This window comes from Gouania willdenowi, chromosome 15 (assembly GCF_900634775.1).
Source record: "Gouania willdenowi chromosome 15, fGouWil2.1, whole genome shotgun sequence".
Lineage (NCBI taxonomy): Eukaryota > Metazoa > Chordata > Actinopteri > Blenniiformes > Gobiesocidae > Gouania > Gouania willdenowi.
Genome location: NC_041058.1, coordinates 18,840,652 through 18,862,208, shown reverse-complemented (window position 1 = coordinate 18,862,208; position 21,557 = coordinate 18,840,652). Strand labels below are relative to the sequence as shown.

Genomic DNA, 21,557 nt, shown 5'->3' with positions numbered 1-21,557 from the left:
ACGTAGTCAAAGGATAGAAAACAGAAGAACCAGTGAAATGGTCATGAGCAACCAAAGTTCAATGACGCAGGTGGGAAGCAAAAGCTTGAGCATAAATTGCTGGAGAAATCCATGCTCGTTCTGATAAAGTGTCAGAATCCACCAACATGCTGCAGTTTGTTGCGTAGGCTATAATGAGGAACTGGAAGATTTTAAGCAGGAGGAAGTGTAATAATGCTATGGCTCACTATGTGAATCATACCTGTGGGTTGCTCAAAAGCTGCTGGTGTTGGACTGAGGGTTGCCATCGACCTTCCTGCTGGGGAGCCGTGAGTCAAGTTTTTGACTACAGTCGCAGAGGGAACAGGATCCGTAACAGGAGGTAGACAGTTGACCTTGTTGATGCCATCTATACAGGAAAATGCTTCTGGACATGGATTCAGCAGGCAGTCGTCATAGTTTTGCTCACAATTTTTTCCCTTTGAGTAGGTTAAAAAAGAAAAGGGAGAGAATGATGTATCATCAACCTCTGCTTTAAGATTCTAAATGTAGGATGAAAAGCATCCATGGAAAAGTGAACTGAAATAAAAAAAAATCATCCTAAATATTTAACACATTTTCACTAGTTGACTTGTGTGATGGGTACTATATTCTGGAGTTTCTACTTCTTGATTATGGGTCCAACTTTCTGTGTGATGTTTTTGTGATGAACATATAATATTCATCATAATAATTCAGTTCAACTTTATTTATATAGCGTAAATTACAACAATAGTCATCTCGAAGCGCTAAAATATGTAATAATAATACAGAAAATGACTTACTAATTGACTGTCCTAGTTGCTAAAGGCTAAACTTTCACATTGGACAGAAAACTCGAGATTGCCTAACAGATATGTCAAGTTGGCCACGTCCAGTAATAACTCATGAGAACACATCAAAGGGATCAGCAGACACCTCTGAGGAAGACTGGCAGTTGACAGTTGAAGCATGTCAGAGATTAAAGTAAATTTCCTGTAAAATTGTCTAAATAAATGAAACCTTAACATATTCATGTCCTCAAGTTTTTACTTTACTTTAATATATAATATATATACTGTAATTATAATAATTTGATTTATTTTGTGACCAATTTTTATTTAATTTGGGGAAATTATCTGATCTAAGATATCTACAACTGAATTATTTGGTCATTAAGACTAGCAATTCTCAACTGGTGGGTTGGGACCCAAAAGTAGGTCGCAGTCGTGTACTGGGTGGGTTGCGGACAGCTAGTCAAAAATAAATACTTGCATGTTGGAATTGTCTTATTTTGAAAGAAACTTTAATTTTGACAGGCATGCTGTGAAATACAAGTTGTACAGGGAAATATACAGTTTGAAAAAAGATTAAATGTTCAGTAGTTTGAAAAACTAAATTTCATTGGTAGAATTTTAAAAAAAACAAAAGTGGGTCTTTTTACCTTTCTCCAATGGGCAGAATGGGATGGTCTAAAGGGATGGATTTGCCTTGAGTTTGACATGTGGTTTAGCTTCTTGCTACTTTAGCTATCAAATGAGAAGTTTTGGAAATTAAAGATGCCAGAATATATATTGGAACACACATTGTTGTATGAGAAATCAGTGGATCTATTTAACATGAGATAAGCAGTAGTTATTTTACAGAAATGATTGTATGTTACAAAAATTATGATTAAAAGACGAGTTGTAATTTTAAAAACATACACCCCTCTTTTTGACAAATATGTGATCAGAAAATTAAGGTTCCAAAAGGGCTTTTGTTTTCTTGTTTTGTTTTTGTTTTTTTTTTCTTTCTTAAACAAAATGTACATCAGGGATAACTAAGCCAATAAGCCGTCTCACCACAAATCCAGGGCGACAGAAACAGGTGTAGCCATAGCCTGGATCATTCTGAATGCATATCCCCTGGTTGCAGGGCTGTGGAAGGCACTCATTAATGTCATCCTCACAGTGAAGGCCTGTCCAACCTGCCAGGAACAAAAGCCCACAGAGTGCCTTGGTGAGCCCGAGCTCTGCCACTTCCACCCTCTGAAGTGAATATCAATCAGATTCTTCTACATTGATTTGCTTCTTTCTAGGTTCACACACATACAGAGACAAGAAAAGGCTTTCACTAAAGAGTAAGTTGCCACATACATTTTAATGAGCCCAGTACTAGCATCTTTTTATCACTGTCTTTTTACTGTATGACTACAAAAGTCTCCCTCGAGATAAGCCTATGACTTTTCAATGGTTTTTAGGCAGACAAACACTGTTGGCTTTAGGCTAGCCTTTAATGGCACTTTAGATGAACCCCTTTCTAAGCAGTGTAGGTGCCTTATTAGCATTAAAATGGTTTACATATGGAAAACATGTTTGCAATGTCTTGGACATGAAAACATATGGAAACACTCTTGTTATCTTGCAATCCAGGCTGTTAAAGTAATCTTGTCTTCTACAAAGCTATGTCTGTTGCTAGTTGCAGAAGAAGAAGAAGAAGAAAAAAAAAAGCCTTTCAACTAAACGAAGGAGCTAGCTGGAAATGTGAGTGACTCACCTGACCGGCAGTGGCAGACGTAGCTATTAATAAGATCTTGGCAAACGGCTCCGTTGTGGCACGGTGCTGAGCAACATTCGTTAACATCCACTTCACAGAAATCCCCCATGAAACCTGGTGGACAGCTAAGAAAACACATCATACTTTAAAAACAGCCGCGCTGCCTCACACTGCACAAACTCCTTTACTGTGAGGTTGACATATTGGATCTGGAAACTGTCACTTTTTGTTAATCTTGTCAAAAAAGTACAGCAAGTTTTGGTTTTTCAGTGGATGAGATTTACATCCTTTTCCTTTTTTTTTTTTTTACTCATACACTGTTCTCCATTACTATTGAGATTCATGTTTTTTGCTCTCCTGGCACACACGTGAGGGATTAAAAACCAACCTATAACAATTAAATTTGCGGTAACACTTTACTTGAAGTTTTTATACATAAGGCTGACATTGCGCTGTCATTGTGTGTCATTAGCTGAATAAGGTGTCATGAATGCTGTCATTAAGTGTCGTTTGCTTAATTATGGGACCATTGGAGCTATGTTGGCATTTTTTGGGTTAGATGGCAGGATCTAGGTTAGGTAGGGTTAGGGTAAGAGTCAGTGCATGGCGTAACATCATGGTGATAGGCCCCAGTGCAAAAAAAAGTTTTGCGCCCCACTCTACACACACACACACACACACACACACACACACAGAGCGAGATAAGCTTCCTTCTTATTACAATATTTGCTCTTCCACAGCTTCGTCTTTACTGTTTTTCTTCATTAAATGCATCTCAAGGCCACATATTTCACAAATCTTTTGTTCAAATATCCCAAATCAATGTGAAAGAGAACAGGTGAACTATTGGATGGATTATATGTAATAGATTAGGTGCACATATTTCACAAATATGAGGTTACAAGTGCATTGCTATAGGTTTGAATCCCACTTCAAAACAAAGAGAAGCTGTACTCACTAATTAAAGCTCATTTTACAGCTATGTATATTGCTTTTTGTCTTGGTGTTAGGAGGCAGAGTAAGGTCGTACTTGTACAGTCAAATTAGTTGGGCCGAATATTCCCAGTAACACGTCTACTACAGCCAGGCACAGCCAAGTCTGCCTTGTCCAACCTCTAAGGTTTTGGTGGCGGGGAAGTCGGTCCTTCTGGCCGCTCAGAGAAACGAGACGCAGTGGTAGTGTCGATGATGTCAACACTGGCAAGTTACCATGGGCCTCCAGTGGGATGCTAAATGTTGCCTGAGTTTGAGTAAAGAACTTGGTCATTTTAATTTTACACTCATCCTATTCCTTTCTTTTATTCCTCTTTTACGTCACGCTTTTTTTTTTTTTCTGTGTTGAATAGTCATCATGACCATCATGACTGACAGGTGTCAAGGTGATTAGATAAATTGTTATTATTTCCCCTTACCGTACCAGCCACTAAGTGTTACCTCACGGTCGAGCCCCAAGCTATTCCATTTACAAAAACAGGGGCACATCTGGCGCTTCTTGAGTTCTGCTTTTTTTTTTTCCTTCCTTCATGGGCCCCTGACAGCATCTTGGCCCCAGTGCACTGCAACGTTGACAGTTACGCCTCTGGTTAGGGTTCAGAATTAGGGTTCGGAGTTAGGATAATGAAGGGTTAGGGTTCGAAGTTAGTGGTTAGGGTAATGAAGGATTAGGATTCGGAGTTAGGGGTCAGGGTAATAAAGGGTTAGGATTAGGGTTCAGAGTTAGGGTTAGGGGTCAGGGTAATGAAGGGTTAGGATTACAGTTCAGGGTTTTGGGTTTGGGTAATGAACGACACTTAATGACAGCCTTCATGGGCGACCGTGGCTCAGGTGGTAGAGGGTCGTCTTCTGATCGAGAGGTTGGGGGTTCGATCCCAGTACTTGACTATGTGTCGAAGTGTCCTTGGGCAAGACACTGAACCCTAAGTTGCCCAGTGGTCGACTAGCGCCATGCATGGCAGTCCTGTCCCACTGGTGTGTGAATGTGAGAGTGATTGGGTGAATGAGCTGATATGTAAAGCGCTTTAAGACTGCTTCAGTGTGGGGATAAAGCGCTATATAAAATCAAGTCCATTTACCATTTACCTTCATGACACCTTATTCATGCTAATGACAGATGTCATAATAACAACAGTCAGTGTCAGTCAGTCTTTATGTATAAAACTGTACCAAATTTGTTACCAAATTTGGTAAGTTAAATATCCAAACTATAAAAATAGTTACAATAATAAATTAGAAATGACATCCGCACATATTTTTATATTTTAATCACAATTTTTCGGCAAGCAGATGTAGATTACCAAACAAATCCTATTTAGACCCTGATGTATGGGCTACAAATGATGAAAAATTCCATGTGCATATATATATATTTATAAGAATTTTTGTAATGTAGTCAAAGGGCTTTGTCATTGTTGCTAAAACCCCCCAAAATGCCACAGTTGCTTTTCATTTTACATAAAAATGTTGTGCTGAAGACTGCAAGTCAGCACACCTGCTCCACTAGTGCCGTCCAGGGGCCCATTGTCTAATAATCTGCCTCCGCATGTAGCTTATGCATCACGGTGAATTGGTTATGAAGCATTATTCCACTCATTATACAAGCAACCTGTGGCATTAATCGATGAGCCATCCACACATAATCTTTAAAGAAATAAAAGCATTTTTGTCATCTACTTTCACTGTTTTCACATAAAATGATGTATTTACATACAATACCAATTTTCCAGATTGTGTAAAAGTCATTTCAGTCATATTTTTCAATTTAAAGATTAAATTGTACCATAAATGCCTTCCCTGCAAAAAATATGGAATGCTTTCACATATTACAAATGCAATAATACTGAACATTGGGATGAAAATGGATACACTTGAGGTTCAGTAATTACTTGAATTGGTGATTCACAAATGCTAATGTACTTTCAGAGTACAGTCACTGTAGATGTCCAATTCACTGCAGTTCAAAGAGTTATATGAACAGTAATTTTTTCCAGATGAATAACAAGTATGACCATGCATCAAAGCAAACTTTGAACATGTGAGACTTGAAGATGTGCTGACCTACAAGGCTTTTAGTCATCGAAAGAAACACTCTATTTTAAAATCCTACGCTCTATTAAGTCCTTTATATACTGTACTTTTTGTTTACATGATGACGTCATTTTCCACAAAATGTTTTCTGTAATGTTTGAAGATTAATTGCAACATTGAATGCAAAAACCTTAAGGATGATTGCTATTAAAGAGAATAATGGCATAAAAATACTTGATCTATTTTGCAGATATGCTCACACTAAATTTCATGCATACATGAGTTGCAGTGGGTACAGTATTGATTTTCCAGGAGAGATTTTTCCTTTTTACTTGTTAAACCATTTTCTAGCCAAACAGTTTTAACTAGATTAGTATAACCAACGTTAATGAGTAAAAATGTGTTTTTATAAATAGTGACATTTTAAAATCTCTTGTTTGTGTTGGGTCCTGGGAAAATTTTAGGCTTTCAAATCCGTAGAAACATGCAAACTGACCACACCCAAATTAATTACATTTTTTTAAAAAAAAACCTTAAGAACATATCTGATGTCATGAAACATTTAAGGCCGTGGCTATTGATACGGAAATGTATCAATAGACTGCCAGTCTATGCATACGCAGCTAATTGCCCTAATTGGCCAGTTTAGGTCACGTGATAGGTGCACCACGTGAATTAAAGTTTGGTCAGTTTTATTTTAGCTCATATTTATTTTTAGTTAACCCGCTAACCCTTTTATTTTAACCCTAACCCAGGAAATACCCTATTTTTTTTTTTTTTTTGTATATGTATTATTAAAGGTGGAATTTGCCATGTTAAATATGTTAAAAAAAAAAAAAAAAAGATGTGACAAAAGTGGAATTTGAAGCCACGACTGCGGAAGGAAGAATTCTTGAGTCAGGCACCTTAGACCTCTCAGCCATCCTGACACAGTGAAAACACAGGCACATTACGCTTATGTAGAAAAGGTCCAGAAAACGTACCCATAGTCCCAGGGGCTATTGATACTTTTCCATATCAATAGACACTTCCAACATTTAAATCAGCATGTTTGCACACTAACACTCTGTTTCGTTACTGTTGTTGGTGTTTATAGTTGTAACTAAAACACCACAAACAGAAGCACTCGGACTGAAATCCTCCACCAAGCCCCAAATTTAATGATCACCAAATAGTGGCAGTAACAACACAGTAGGTCCAAATGTATGGCGACCACCTATTTTCCCAAAAAATCTGCACAAAATGTGCAGTCCAGATCAGATCCAGATGAAACTCTGTGGTGTAAATGAGGAACCAATCCAATATAACCAATTTCCAAACCATTTTCATTAAGACTGGTCAGTCTTTATGAAACCAAGTTATTGATTTTTTTTTTTTTTCTTAATTTCTCAAATGATGAGAGAGAGCTAGATTTTTAAAATTGATCCATAATCACTATATTGATCTGGATACCCTCTAAATTTTAATGGAATTTTCCAGGACGTAAGGTCTATCTTTGGTGAAAATTTCATCTGTAGTTTTGATGTAATCATACTAACAGACAAACAAACAAATAAACATAGGTGAAAATATTACCTCCATGGCGAAGGTAATGGTAAAAAAAAATCCTAATATATTTACGCGCAACAGTAAAGGATATTCTTAGTTGCAAAATGTTACTGCATGCATTATATTTGTCCTATGTGAAAACAAGACACCGCTTCTTTGCACTGTATATACAATCCTAAAAGCAACATAAAATTGCTGTGCTATGAACACAGCGACTTCAGTGCTTCAGTATATAACGCCATGAGAAACACAAGCTATTTAGAGTTGTGGAAGTCATCGTCACATAAATCATGACACGGAGCGTATAGCAACACATCAGCGCAAGGTTAGACAACGTAATTAACTGGAAGGCATCCTGGGAGCTGCTGTGTCAACTTGACACACTCTTACTACGTACACCTTGTATTCAGATACACTTCATCACTCACAGGATAGCGTGCCAGCAATTAAAAAGTAATGATTCACCTGAAATCAACCTCAAGGACTAATGCTGTCAATGCACTTGAGTGCAAACATGAAGCACGGCTCTTTTTTCGACGCAAAACCAAACTTTTAGTTAGCAAAACTGTGGACTGACCAATTCTGATCCATCATTTTTGACACATGGAATCTTTATTTAATTCTTGCATCACACTGTGGCACTAACTGTGCGCTATGGAGCTGTTTTTAAATTGGGATATAGGAAGCAATTTGAGTTTGACTAAAAATGTTAACTTTGGCTCCAGTTTTACTCTTGTTAGAACATTATGTCAACTGTATAGTTTCTTCCAAACATGATATAAATGTCAAACTCTTAATTTGACATTAGTGTTGGCTTTCTTGATGATATTTTACTTTATGATATCTTTATTTTTTGTAACCAGGGAATCAGCGATCATAAATTGCTGTGATTGTATATGTGTGCCCCCTTCTCGAGGTGTATAGATTTGCAACCTGTCCAGGGGTAAACCTACCTTATCCTGTATTGGCTGAGCTATTTTCTCTATCTGGATTAAGTAGTTAAGCAATGAATGGATGGGAGACGTTTAGCAAATGGTCAATGGGAACTTGGCTAAATTTAAAATGACTCTTGACAGTTTAAGTGATTCACACATTCAAGGATTCAGCAGGGAACCCCACACCTTAAAAGTCGAATCATTCACTATTAATTTCAAAAGGCCTTTTTTTGTTGTTGTTGCTAGAATAAGCAAATAAAGTGTTGAAAGAACTCACCTGCATGTAAAGTTCGATCCTACACCATCGATGCATGTGGCTCCATTAAAACAGAGTGAGACATTAAATTGGGCATCCACACAGACGTCTACATCGGTCTCACATGTTTTCCCTGTGTAACCGTCCTGACAGAAGCATGCATATTTATCTGTTAGATCCACACAGGAGCCTCCATTAAAGCAGGGCCTGGATGCACATTCCTTATAGGACAAAAAGACACAAAGCAACAATTAAACAGTAACACACACATATCCAGTGGGGAAAATAATGGATTACAAGTACTTGCGTTACTTTAATTAAGTTGCTTTTATGGGTACTTGTACTTTTTAGAGTATATTTCTAAATCAGTAATTTTACTTTTACATAAAGAGTAACTAAAAACCCCTGCTTTCTCCTGACCTGCCACTGGGTGGGAAATTAAAAAAATGCCTTGATTATGGGCAGTTACAACACGTCCAGTCTATATTATAAAATGCAGCAGTGACTATTGTTTACACTCATGACCAGCTGTTAGCCCTCCGTTGCGCAGCTAAGCTAACCGGCAAAAGACCCAACGTTCCCCGCAGGCTGAGGAGAAGGAGATGAGGATGCCGTGCAGGGGTAAAGTGCCACAACAAGAGAAGACATTTTAAACCCCTCTGACCATCGGTCATCACCGGGAACGTGAGATCTCTTCCCAATAAGATGGACGAGCTAGCAGAGCAAACCCGGCATCAAAGGGAATATTGGGAATGTAGCCTGATGCTGTTCACGGAGACCTGGCTAACGGAGCTAACACCTGACCCAAACGTTATGCTGAATGGTTTTCAGCTGATGGAGGAAAGGAGGAAGGCTGGCAGTGTTTGTGTACGATGGTGTAATCCAGGGCACATCACTAATAAAGAACAACGCTGCTGTAAAGACATTGAACTGAGGTCGTACTATCTGCCGCGGGAATTCTCGCACATTATCGCCATAGCTGCGTACGTTCCCCCTCTGCTAATGCCAGCTCAGCGTGTGATGTCCTGCACTCACTTACAAACAGGCTGCAGACACAACATCCGCAGGCTCTCTTCCTTATCACTGGGGACTTTAATCATGCATCTCCTTCTTCTACTCTGCACACCTTCACACAATATGTCACCTGCCACACCAGAGACAATAAAATACTGGACCTTTTTTATGCCAACACTAAGGAGGCATACACCTCATCTCCTCTCCCTCCCCTTGGATGATCAGATCACAAACTGGTGCACCTCCTGTCTGTGTACAAACCTCTGGTACACAGACAACCAGCTGTGACCCACACTATTAAAAGATGGTCTAATGAGATGGAAGAGGCTCTCAAAGACTGTTTTGAGACAACTATGTAGGATGTGTTCTGTGAGGACCACGTGGAGGACATTGACAGTCCCACAAACTGCATTGCTGACTATATACATTTCTGTGTGGATCACACTGTACCCACCAAGATTGTACGCTGTTTTCCCAACAGCAAACCATGAATTACTCCTGAAATTAAGGCCCTCCTCAAGGACAAAAAGAGGGCTTTTAGGTCAGAAGATGAAGACTGTGCAGAGAGAGCTGAGGAGGAAGATCAGGGAGGGGAAGTACAGTTGCAAGAGGAAGCTGGAGGAACAGCTGCAGCAGCAGAATGTCAGCGGAGTCTGGAAGGGACTGAAAACCATTTTAAGTCACAAGGACTCCAATACTGAACTAGTCAGTGATCAGGGGCGGGTGAATGACCTGAACAACAGATTTGAACATCCATCCAGCCATTCAACGTTCTATGACTTCTCCAGTGCTTTCAACACTTTACAGCCCATTCTTCTGAGGGATAAGCTGCAACACACAGGAGTTGACCTGCACCTCCCATCGTGGCTTGATTACCTGACCAACCGGCCACAGTTTGAGGACACGGGACTGTGTTTCTGACCTGGTTATCTGCAGTAGTCTTGGCTCCCTTCTTTTTCACACTGTACATTGCAGACTCCCACAACATGGTTAACTGTCACCTGCAGAAGTTCACTGATGACTCTGTCATTGTCGGCCTCATCACCAATGGGGATGAGGGGAAGTACAGAGAACTCAACCTGGACTTTGTGGACTGGTGCCAGCGGAACTGCCACCAGATTAATGTGGGTAAAACACAATTGTAATAGCTGAGTTTCAAACCATAGAGGGCAGCCACTCTGACATCCATCCATCCATTTTCAGACCCACTTATTCCTGTTTGTCAGGGTCGTGGGGGTCTGCCGATGCCAATCTCCGGCTCTCATTGGGCGCTGGGCGGAGGTACACCCTGGACAGGGCGCCAGTCCATCGCAGGGCAACACAGATCGACAACCACTCACTCTCATTCACTCCTATGGGGAGAACATGCAAATTCCACACAGAAATTCCACCCGGGTGTCCACCCCAGGGCTTGAACCCAGAACCTTATTGCTGTGAGGTGGACGTGCTAACCACTAAGCCACCGTGCGCCCCCCACTCTGACATTTTACAACAAAATATGCCAAATTGAAATACTTTGACTAAAAATGTTGAGAGCTGGATAAATAAACAGCAATACTTCATACCGAGCTTCATACTGGTTTTGGGGTTTAGTTACTCTTTAAGTATGTTTTAAGAGAAGTAAAGTAATACATTACATTTTTGACACCCATCTAAAACATCTTTTTTAGAGTTCATAAATGTATTTATACTTAGAGCCTGCAAATTGTTTTTATTTTAAAATTGAATTCAATGGTGTAATTTTATTTTTCAAAAAGAATTGTATGTTTTGACAAATCTTTATTTTGTACAGATTTTGTCTCTCCCTTTTTAAGTTTATACCTGAGATGTTTACTGTATCCAAAGGAACTGCGGCAAGATTCATTACCAAAATTAAACGCGTGGGTGAAAGTAACTTTTACTTTGAGTACTATTTCATTGAGCAACTTTTTACTTGTACTTGAGTATTTTATGTATTACTTGTGCAGTACACTTTCAACCAAGTAACAGTACTTATACTTGAGTAGTAGATATCAGTACTCTTTACACCTCTGCACATATCTATATAAAGGACAAGATATACGTTGAAAAACTTAACTAAGAAGGTGCAAAGATGGAAATGATCTGATTAGCTTTTTACTGCTGGCACTAGGACCTTGTAAACAACTCAATGTTTTATCTCTGAAGCGAAGCTGTGGTTTGAATCAATCAGGCATTAGACTGGCCAATTCCTTTTAATCAGGCATCTGAACAATGCTTACATGATCTCGGTAGTTCAATTGACTTATCTTTTTGAACGAATCGATAGCAGCAATGATACCAAAGGCCACACGAAAATGCATAATTCTCTGAAATTCTTCCAGAAATATAAATAACAAAGGTCGACTCACGTCAATGTTTGTCTCACATCTGCGTCCAGTCCATCCAGACTCACAAAGGCAGGTATAGGAGGATATTTTGTCCTTACAGCTGTTAAGGACACAAAATCCTTTTAGTTAATTATACATTGGTATACGGAGATGACCAAAATTTATTTTCAAAGGTCTTTGTTAAGGCTTATTCTTCTTTGAGATTTGTTTTCTGTTTGGAATAATTACCTTCTATCTAAATTAACAACTATAATTGTATCAAATGCTGAGAGCCTGAGACGATCTACAAGAAGCACCACATTATCCTTTTACAAAAAGGTGACATTTAACATGTCTTCTTTCAATGCACCAAACCAGGGTGTAATTACATCTAATTTCAAGTCGGTCGGGGGCAGTTTGCTTTGTTTCTGACTTAAATGACTGTGAAAAATCCGTACCTCCCGTGAAGACAAGGGCCTGACATGCATTCATCAATGTTGGTTTCACAGTGGAGCCCAGTGAAGCCATCAGGACACAAGCAGCGGTATTGATCGCTCCCATCAATACATTTTCCTTTATTTTGGCATGGATTCGAAGCACACTCATCAATGTTTACTTCACACCGTGACCCTGGGACATGAAGCATATTGGTTTTAAGATGCATTAGTATTAAAAGTGAACAAAACAATGAGTAAAACATTACGTGACGTGAGGTTGGAGGGTTGTCAGGGATACGGAAAATCGACTTCAAATTTGGAGAAGAGTATTGATTTTTCTTTTTGTCAAGTCTGGGTTCAGGTTTCCTTTCTAAATTCTTCCTACCTTGTAAACTAACCAAACAAACAATGTAGACGTTTCAAAGGCAACTTTTGATCGGTCTGATACATCTCTGCAGCCCCCGGGCCACTGTTGAATTTTTAAACAGCCATGTTTGTTCACCACACTGAGATGAATATAGTACAGCCCCTACATTTCATGCAATGACAAAACAGTCACAACGCAGCAGGATAGCCCTCACAGAATGGAGCTCTACAGCAAAGATAATATGTTAACAAAAATAAATAAATAAAGAGGTAGAGGTCACTACAGGGTTGTACGTTCGTCTTTGGCTAACGAGATGACTGTCTATGTAACTGGAGACTGCTTTGTCAGCGTCATTCATGGTTTTCAATCACATCCAGGTCACAGCACTAAAGAACATCGCATCCATTTAAACTGAGTTCCTTCTCGTCCTCCATGCTAAAAACAAATCCCCGGCAGCGCCGCGTATTTCTCAGGGATTGATAAACAGGATAAACAGAGAAGGATAAATCTGAAACCAGTGGAACCAGAATGATTGCAATTATCTTCAAACATCTGTATTATTTACACTTTGCAATAGTTTCACATGGGTGTACACAATGTTTTTTTGTGAAAATATTGAATGAGAATTATTGTTTAATGTCTTACAATTCATGATAATAATAAAATGACTGAATTTCATTAAAAAAAAATCATCCTTCGAACATGCATATAGTTCCATAACCTGGCGTTATGGTGTTGAGCCGAGGTGGGAAACTTCTATCCCAGCAGGGGCCACAGAAATGTGCTTGTTTGATAGATCGGCACATTATCAACATTTACATCTCAGCATTTGGAATGACTAATCTGAGTGTTGATACAGGAAAGAACAAATACCCTTTATAGTAATTGTGTTTTTCTGTCATTCTGTGTATGTTTGTTGTTGTCTTGCTTGTGTTATGGTCATTTTTATATTCATCATCATATCCTCAAATGTATGTTCATGTGTACAATTTGTCATGTTTTAATACATGACGACTCCATTACTCTTTACACTTTTGAACAGCTGAATCATGATTAAACAGTACAGATCGTATTATTCTCAGTGCAGCACAGTCTCTGCCAAGCCAGAATCTCTGCTCACATGCAGACATACACTGACGCACACACTTATCAAGACAGATAAAGACTGGAGCAGAACCTTCTCATAACATCTTCATCATCCTCAAACAATTCCACTATGGGCATCTGACTCCCTCCCTTTTGTCTCTCACTGTTGGGACCTTTTCTTATCTGTATAAAAAGCTTAAGCTGAAACTGTTAGAGGGCGCGGCACTTCCTTCGGACGTCCGCCTGGACGGACGCTAATTTTGTTCCATCTTGTACCTTTTTTCTTAGTTTAGAATAAACTATTTTTTATATAAAATCATCAATGCTTCTCCTGGACTCCATCATTCAACCAGAGCAATGAATCATGTCTTCAAATGAGGTCAACCGTAAATTCAGCCGTAACAATTGTTATGAGGCATTTTGTGCATTTCTGTTGTCCTTTTGTGTATTTTTCCTGTAAAATATTTGTTTTTTGGAGTAATTTCTGTGTATTTCTGTTGTTGCTTTGCTTGTTTAATACTGTAGGTTCACAGAGTAATTTCTTTGTGTTTTTGTGTACTTTTGTTGTCCTTTTCTAGAATTTTGTATATTTCTTTAAGTCATGTTCTTTATTTTTGTCATTGTTTTGTGTTGGAGTAATTTTAATTATTAATGTTGTCGTTTTGTTAATTTTTGTAGTAGTTGTGTGTGTTTTTGGAGTATTTTCTGTTTTTCTTGTTTTTTACTGTATTTTACTGCAATGTTGTACTTCTTTGTATTTTTAATGTATTCATGTTTTTGTTTTGTGAATTTTTATCTCATTTGGTACGTTTACTTTGCGGCCCGCATAAAATTAGGCCGAGGGGTGCATGTGGCCCCAGAGTCACCAGATAATGTTGTTCTCAGCACTAGTCTCAATTTATAGTCATCAGGTTTCAGAGAAACCACAGTGGAGCCACAGCATTAAACGAGAACAAAATTGAGGCCGGAAGATTCCCCTATTTCTTGTTCCGTTAACAGAGATAACAGGGAATAGGTCAGTTAAAATAGGATTCAGGGAATTGACTCAAGGAAGGAAACGCTAGTACTAAAGTAAGATCATGTTCTTTTCAAACAAAGTTATTTTATTTTGATTCAGTGTTGTGGGACATTTAAGTTTTACTAAAATGCTGCATTTTATCATGATTCTAGTTCCCTTCTTACTAGAATTCAATCAAAATGTAGTTTTAGTTGAAATTAAGGCACGGTCTTACTTTAATCAACAATAGTTTCTCCTGGGAAAAATAATGGCAGTAAAAATCCAAGCCCTGTGCTTCTCAAAAGTATTATTACTTTATTATTACTGTTGTAAAATAAGTGATTTTATGTTTTTGTAGATTTTAAAGACAAATAGTCAACAAAAAAGAAAAAAAAGAAAACCTTGAGAACCAGTCAGTACAAGTGGTCGAACTTAAAGCACATTCTATTACTACTATAATAGAATGGAAGAGTTCAGCTTTTACTAATGAAGCCAACTTGAATGTTAGTAATAATTTTTACAAATGTCACAATTGAATAGCATAAAAAAAGGTGACATTTCCAGTAGTTAATGAATCTACCGGTGTTAACTTCACATATATGCTGACATTTAGCAGTGTAAAAACAATGCTAACAAATGGTATACATTAGAATCTACATTTGCCCTGGATTTCAACATGAACAAATGACCATAGTCCAGTTCCGCAACATTGGTATTTTGTTAATTGTAATGTTTTTAGCTAAAGTGTAAGAAGATTAGTTGCTACCCTTTATAAATCTTCTACACTTCCTCAAATGGAGAGTAGATAAATGACGGCTGACCCATTGTTCATCATTTGGCTAGCGTTTCATCTGTGAGCTAAGACAAATAAACACAAACACAAAAACAACCTGAGCAAGATATTTATGTGTAACCTGCTGCGTTTTATCATAAAAGAGACTAAACAAAGCGTCTCTTCTCCAAAGAAAATTTGTCTTCCTCGCTTCTTGCCTCATTTAAGAAATATTCCTCTGATGGTAAATGCAGAGCTTGTAAGTTAGTGGATGCTTCAAAATTCGACCGCACTACCACTGCAAATGGAAAGTTGAGTAACTTCATTGAATTACATTTAATATTTTTAGAATAGCTTTTGTTAGGAGTTGGTATAAATTCACCCACACAAATAGCGACAGTTTTGTTTTACAGCTTTAGACCATAGACTGTAAAAAGAATGAACGACGCAAGCTCACAGGGAAGTGAAGCTGTTTTTTTTTTTTTTTTTTAGAGCTCCTCCTGCTGACTGGCTGCAGCATAGGTCATAAACCCCGCCTCCTCAATGTTAACGGATGGGATGTTGATCAAACTGTAAAGTTAAAATACTTGTCACATAATTTTTTCCCAAACCTAAACTCTGCTGTGATCATTAGTTATCACCCTACATTGTGTTCAAGTGCTCATTTTTCTGTGAAGTTTGAAGGATTTGAATTTGTATATAATGATGATTGACAGCCTCGGATCTTGCGTAGCTCTCTTTGTGAATAGCATAAGCAGTTACGTCGTGAAGGAAAGCCGAGATGCTATTAAACTTTTCATTTCAGTATTTTTCCGTCTTTTTTGAGCTACTTGTACTAGTACTAACCTCTATGATCTGATCATCTGAACAAGCCGTTGGTAGAATTTACAGTGGGAAAGATACTTAAGTTCATGGGCTGCGTAAGTCATCAGGGCAGTTCGCTAAATGGGCGGGGCGTGTTATCAGGACTCCTCCCGCCAGACCCTAATGCGCAGACTCTGTCTCCAAATGATGTTAAGTTTGCAAGATGGCAGAGCCCCAAAGCACTGTATTTTAGCTTCAAGAACATTGAGTGGGAACAGCTACAGTGAACGCCCACAGCTTTAGACAGTGAAATGACAGTTTGCAATGGCCAGAGACATTGGCATCCACCAAAGTGCTCGGTAAGGAAAATGTCATCAATGTGCTGATTGTACTCTACTATCACTCAAGGGAGCATGCATTGCTCACTAATGATAGGTGAGCAAGAAAAAAAAAGACATCAATGTGTTTAAACTGTAATTGATAAAAACAAGATCACCAATAAATCAGAGGGAAAAACCTGAAGAATGAACAATAAGAGTGCTGTAAGATCTCTGTAGCAGCCACAATTGTGTGCTGATTATAGATTCAACAGAATCATATTGTAACTAAAGAGTAACGAAACCCTGAGGCTAGGGTAGAAATTTTTAAAAAATACTTTTTTTTTATGGGCGGGGCTTCTGGAGCAGATAAGACTCGTCTATACTATAAAATCTCCAAAGAACAGTTTATCTCTATCTATCTATCTTACTATCTTACTATCTATCTATCATTTTCTCAATCCAACCAATCATGACAGATTGTAAAGTCAACAGATGCTAGTTTTTATAAAAGGGGCCGAGCCGTCACCGAGGGCAGTCACATCAAAATACACCAAATTTAAATACATTGACTAAAATTTAAAAAGTTGGACAATAATTAATCAAACTTCAAACTCAAATACTTTGGTTTTTAGCAGAGAAAAGTAGTTTTGGGTTTTAGTTACTTAACTGGGACTAAAAGTTATTTAGGAAATGTTCAAGTTGTCAGAATATCAGTAAAAAAGGTTTTGTACCACCTAGTTAATTATAAAAATAAAAAGAGAGAGCCACACCACAATAATAAATACAGCACAAGAGACAACGCAGAGAGAATGTAGTGATGCAGGAGAGAATAAAGTATAGTTATAGTTGATTCACATCCATTACAGTGAGTGGATACAACAGCAAACTGATTTTGTGGGAACCAACTTAAACTGTTGTGATCGCAATGAGTTTTGGCATTTAGAATACAAAAAGTGGCCCTGGACCTTTTAGATGGCTAAAGCAAATAATGTAGTAATTCCATCAAGTGACAAAATGAATTACACTATTTTCAGTGACATTAGGGATGTCTCGTCAAACCATCTGAGCAGAGTGACATTTCAATTAATTTTAATCAGGCTGTAAAAACACAGCGTGATGAATCACCTTTCGTGCGCAAATTTGCTTTTACACCAGAAAAAACAGAAACGCAAACGAGAAACGCCGAGAAGCCTTTTTCAGTGTGTGTTTTTGTTCACGCCACTACACGTGTTATTAAAGCAAATATTTTTGTACGAGTTCTAGTCGGTTTGAGCCAATCCAAACTCTATCCTCTGGCCACTTGCTCTCTAGGGAGACCCTGTTTCCTCAGATGAGCTTAAAGCAACAGAAAAAGTAATGACTTGTACTATGCTGTGCGTAGGCCTAATAATAAAAAGCTGCCTTTGTGGGAATTGGGCCATGCGTGTCAGGTTCTGCTCTCTAGAGTAGCAATACCTCTGAGATTTCCACCCTCTCTCAACTGGGGAAGGATAAATTGATGATACAGTGTGGAAGACAAATGAAATTAATCTTCCCGGTACCTGACAGGGATCAGCTTTGGATGTTGTGCTCACGACACACACACAAAAGCACACACTAAAATAGCTCAATATATGTCTGGGAAAATAGAGAAGACCAATGGATTGAAGTAAAACAACAACAATGTTGTGAGACTTAAGAGGCTAATGAAACAAAATGAAGGTTAAAAAAAACTGATTTTTATCCAATTTTTATATTGTGTTACCTTTATGGAAGCCATGTGGGCTAATTAAAATGTTGCAATTTTAAACCAAGCTAAATCTAGAAAAAGATTTCCTCAGCAGCGTGAAGAGCCCGGCAGTCACGATGAGCTTTTTGCACTCTTGTATTGATCTTCATGTCACCTGAGGGCAAAGGTGCTACCTGAGTATCCGGGACCACAGACACACTTGAAGCCCCCGGGCGTGTTGATACAGATGCCCTCGTGTAGGCAAGGTGAAACTTCACACTCATTGACATCCAGGTCACACAACGTTCCAAAATAACCAGACGGACAAACGCAGAGAAACCTGGAAGAAAGATGTAATGAAACTTAATCGTTTAGCAACAATACCAGCATCAGGAAATACATTGTGGTTTATTTCCCACTGTAACTGAAGAGCAATAATTACATTTCAAAGAAACAAAAGCAGAACCTTTGCAAAAGGAAGCAAACAGTGCCCATGTGGGAGTATATTTGAGACAAACTGGTGCTGACTTTTCTCGGCTAACCACCAGTACGGTGCAGAAATTATACGTTTGAGAGCAATTAAGATTCTAAATGTAAAGCTAAAGGTAAATCATGCTTTGCTATTGAAGGAAAGAGCATTATCTGTAAAAACATGATTTATTGTGTTAGGGTTCTGTAAAAAGATCCAAAGTACTAGGCATATTATGTATTGCTAAAAAGACTTAAAATGTACTGTATGATTTCCATTGCTATGTGTCTCCTTGCCAGAAGTGTAAATAGTACTGATATATCCTACTCAAGTAGAAGTACTGTTACTGGATTGAAATTGTACTCAAGTACAAGTAAGTCCTACCTGAAATACTCAAGTACAAGTAAAAAGTAGCTCAATTAAATAGTACTTCAAGTAAAAGTTACTAGTGACTTTCACCCCACGCGTTTTTTTTTTGTAATAAATCTTGCCATGTTCTCTTGCATACAGTAAACATCTCATCATTAAATTTTACACAATTGGAGCCTAATTTATTTTCCACAAAGGCATCTGTATAAAATAAAAGGTTTGCTAAAATGTTGAAAATAAAATAAATATCACCAATTCATTCCATTTAAATTTAAAAATATATAAGGCTCCAATTATAGCTACATTTTGGAACTCTAAAACTGAGAAAATAACAGGCATTAAATGAGGTTTTGGCAGGCTGCATTACGTGTAATCTGATTGGTCGGCTTTGATTGTTGTCTGGTCATTTCATTTTATTGTAGTTTCACAATGTCCATTGATCATTTTAAAATAAAAAAATAATTTACTCAGTAAAGGTTGGGTGTAGAAATGTAATTAATTAGTTTAGTTTTTAAAAAATTTACTTAGGTACAAGTAAAACGACGGATTTAGAAACGTACTCAAAGAAGTACAAGTACTCATAAAAGCAACTGTACAGGCGGCTCCGATAACATTTTCTTTTCAGCTCTTACTAGGTCGTTCAAAATGATAAGAAAAGTGATGTTTTTAGAATATAACAAGGGCAACACAAGGAGTATACAGCCTGATTCATTGCCACAGTGCAGATGGATTCAGCTGGTATGTTGGGTCAGGGAGACAGAGGCGCATGGTGGGCATCAAGGTTAAAACACACCTGATGTGAACTCCCTGGACTGTGCAATCAGGGGAGTGCTATGAAAAGGGCCAGATCACATGGGAACACATTCATGACGGGAGACAAACTGAAGACAAACCATTTAGGACTCAAACCGGCCCTGGGACTTCTCTACCCATCTGTCGGACTGAGCCTGGAGGCCCCGAGGCTCCCATTAAGCACAGCGCAGAGACACACGGCTGGAGAAAAGCCTAGTCTACAAACATGATGTATTCCTGCTGAATTTGCTCTCTGTCTTTAGTGAAGCAGCTCATGTGTGTCAAGGATGAAGCCCGGCTTGTTATAAAAATAGGAACACTTTGAAAAAAGAACAAACACCTCAGCTTGTGGTCTTCTCCTTCAAAGAGAACATACTGAGATAACTGTTGCCGCCTTTATTCTATTAAAACATCCCCATTTCCAGTTGTGCTCTTTTAAAATGGTTGATTTATTGATGATAACGAGGTGTATTCACACTTACCTGTTCACATGGTCTTGACAAATTCCAGAGTTATAGCATGGGTTGGAGGCACACTCATTGACATCTTCTTCACAATGAAGGCCAGAAAACCCGTTTTTACAATCACAGCTGGGAAGAAGGATTAATCAGTATCACTGCATGATGTTTTGTTTAAAGATGCAAAACACAAACACACACGTGTATTATGGCTCTCTCACTAATGCCATCCATCCATTAATCACAATGCATCACTCATATGATTGTAGGATACCTTAGAATCAGTGTTCATTTCATTTTTGCCAACATATTGCCATCTGATGAAGCCACTTAACTTGCAAGCAATAATTTTAGTGATGCAAAAAAAACAGATGAAACAGGATGTTTTGATGACGTGCATGCGCTCGTCTGGAAATGGGCCAACTTGTTCGCGGACTCATGAAGTGGCTGTATTTCAAAACATCTGAGCACAAAAGAGTTTTCCTAAAGTAGAGTTGACGTAGCACAAAAGTGTGATTAATGTTTCTGTGTCCCGTCCACACTGTAGTTACGTCACATGTAGCCCTCTGTTAACAAGGGACCACACCCCAGCCATGCGCATCGGCTTCTTCTCAGCAAAAATAATCTGGTTTCGGTTTGTCATACTGTATGTTATATAACTACGCCATATAACTTATGAATGAAACACGTGTTTATAAGACACATTGTTTGCCAACCAAACCACCTCCAAAAACGCAGAAGAAGAGGAAACTACTGCTAAAAAAAAAAATCGAAAGAAGAACAGGGGAAATGAACACTCACTACATGCACCAGTACTGCTTTATTTGTCTTAACAAAGAGATTAATACAGCTGATCATTTACGAGGCGTCTCTATGGATACTAGATGATGACTTGATAAATCGTTGTTTCGGCTCCTTGTGACAGCGAGGCAGATTCCATCAAAGACGTAGCAGACAAACACTATCTTTCTACACAACAGTACACAGTCCATGTACTGTTTGTTCTTTGGTTATTTTGTTTCAAAATGAAATTAAAATAAAAACAGATTTAGAACCACAAGGACTAATAATTTGCATATTAATTAATTTCTGTGTTTTGGTTTTAGGCCTTGGTTTTTATTCATTTTTGGTGCATCCCTAGATAATTTAGTGTCAGAAGATGATGAAAAGCCTTTTTTTTATTTTATTTTTTGCTTGTCAAATAGTAATTTTCCTACCGTAGATTGTCACGTCCATGGTGCTGAATTAGTGATAACTGTCAACATTCAGATTCTGCTTCTTCTCTTTAGCTCACACATTCATTCCATGCACTATAGTCTACATTTTGGTTGATATATAG

General features: G+C 38.2%; 1 protein-coding gene across 1 annotated transcript in view; it reads right to left on the bottom strand.

The window, feature by feature from the left end:
* Positions 1-21,557, bottom strand: part of eys (eyes shut homolog) — a 204,169-nt gene that overhangs the window by 90,227 nt on the left and 92,385 nt on the right. Inside the window, exons 27-34 of the mRNA XM_028468732.1 lie at positions 20,243-20,350; positions 18,325-18,470; positions 12,098-12,269; positions 11,682-11,760; positions 8,320-8,519; positions 2,536-2,660; positions 1,842-1,966; positions 242-458 (exon numbers count right to left, since the gene is read on the bottom strand). Coding sequence (XP_028324533.1) covers positions 242-458; positions 1,842-1,966; positions 2,536-2,660; positions 8,320-8,519; positions 11,682-11,760; positions 12,098-12,269; positions 18,325-18,470; positions 20,243-20,350 — 1,172 coding nt within the window. The remainder of the gene's footprint in view (positions 1-241; positions 459-1,841; positions 1,967-2,535; positions 2,661-8,319; positions 8,520-11,681; positions 11,761-12,097; positions 12,270-18,324; positions 18,471-20,242; positions 20,351-21,557) is intronic.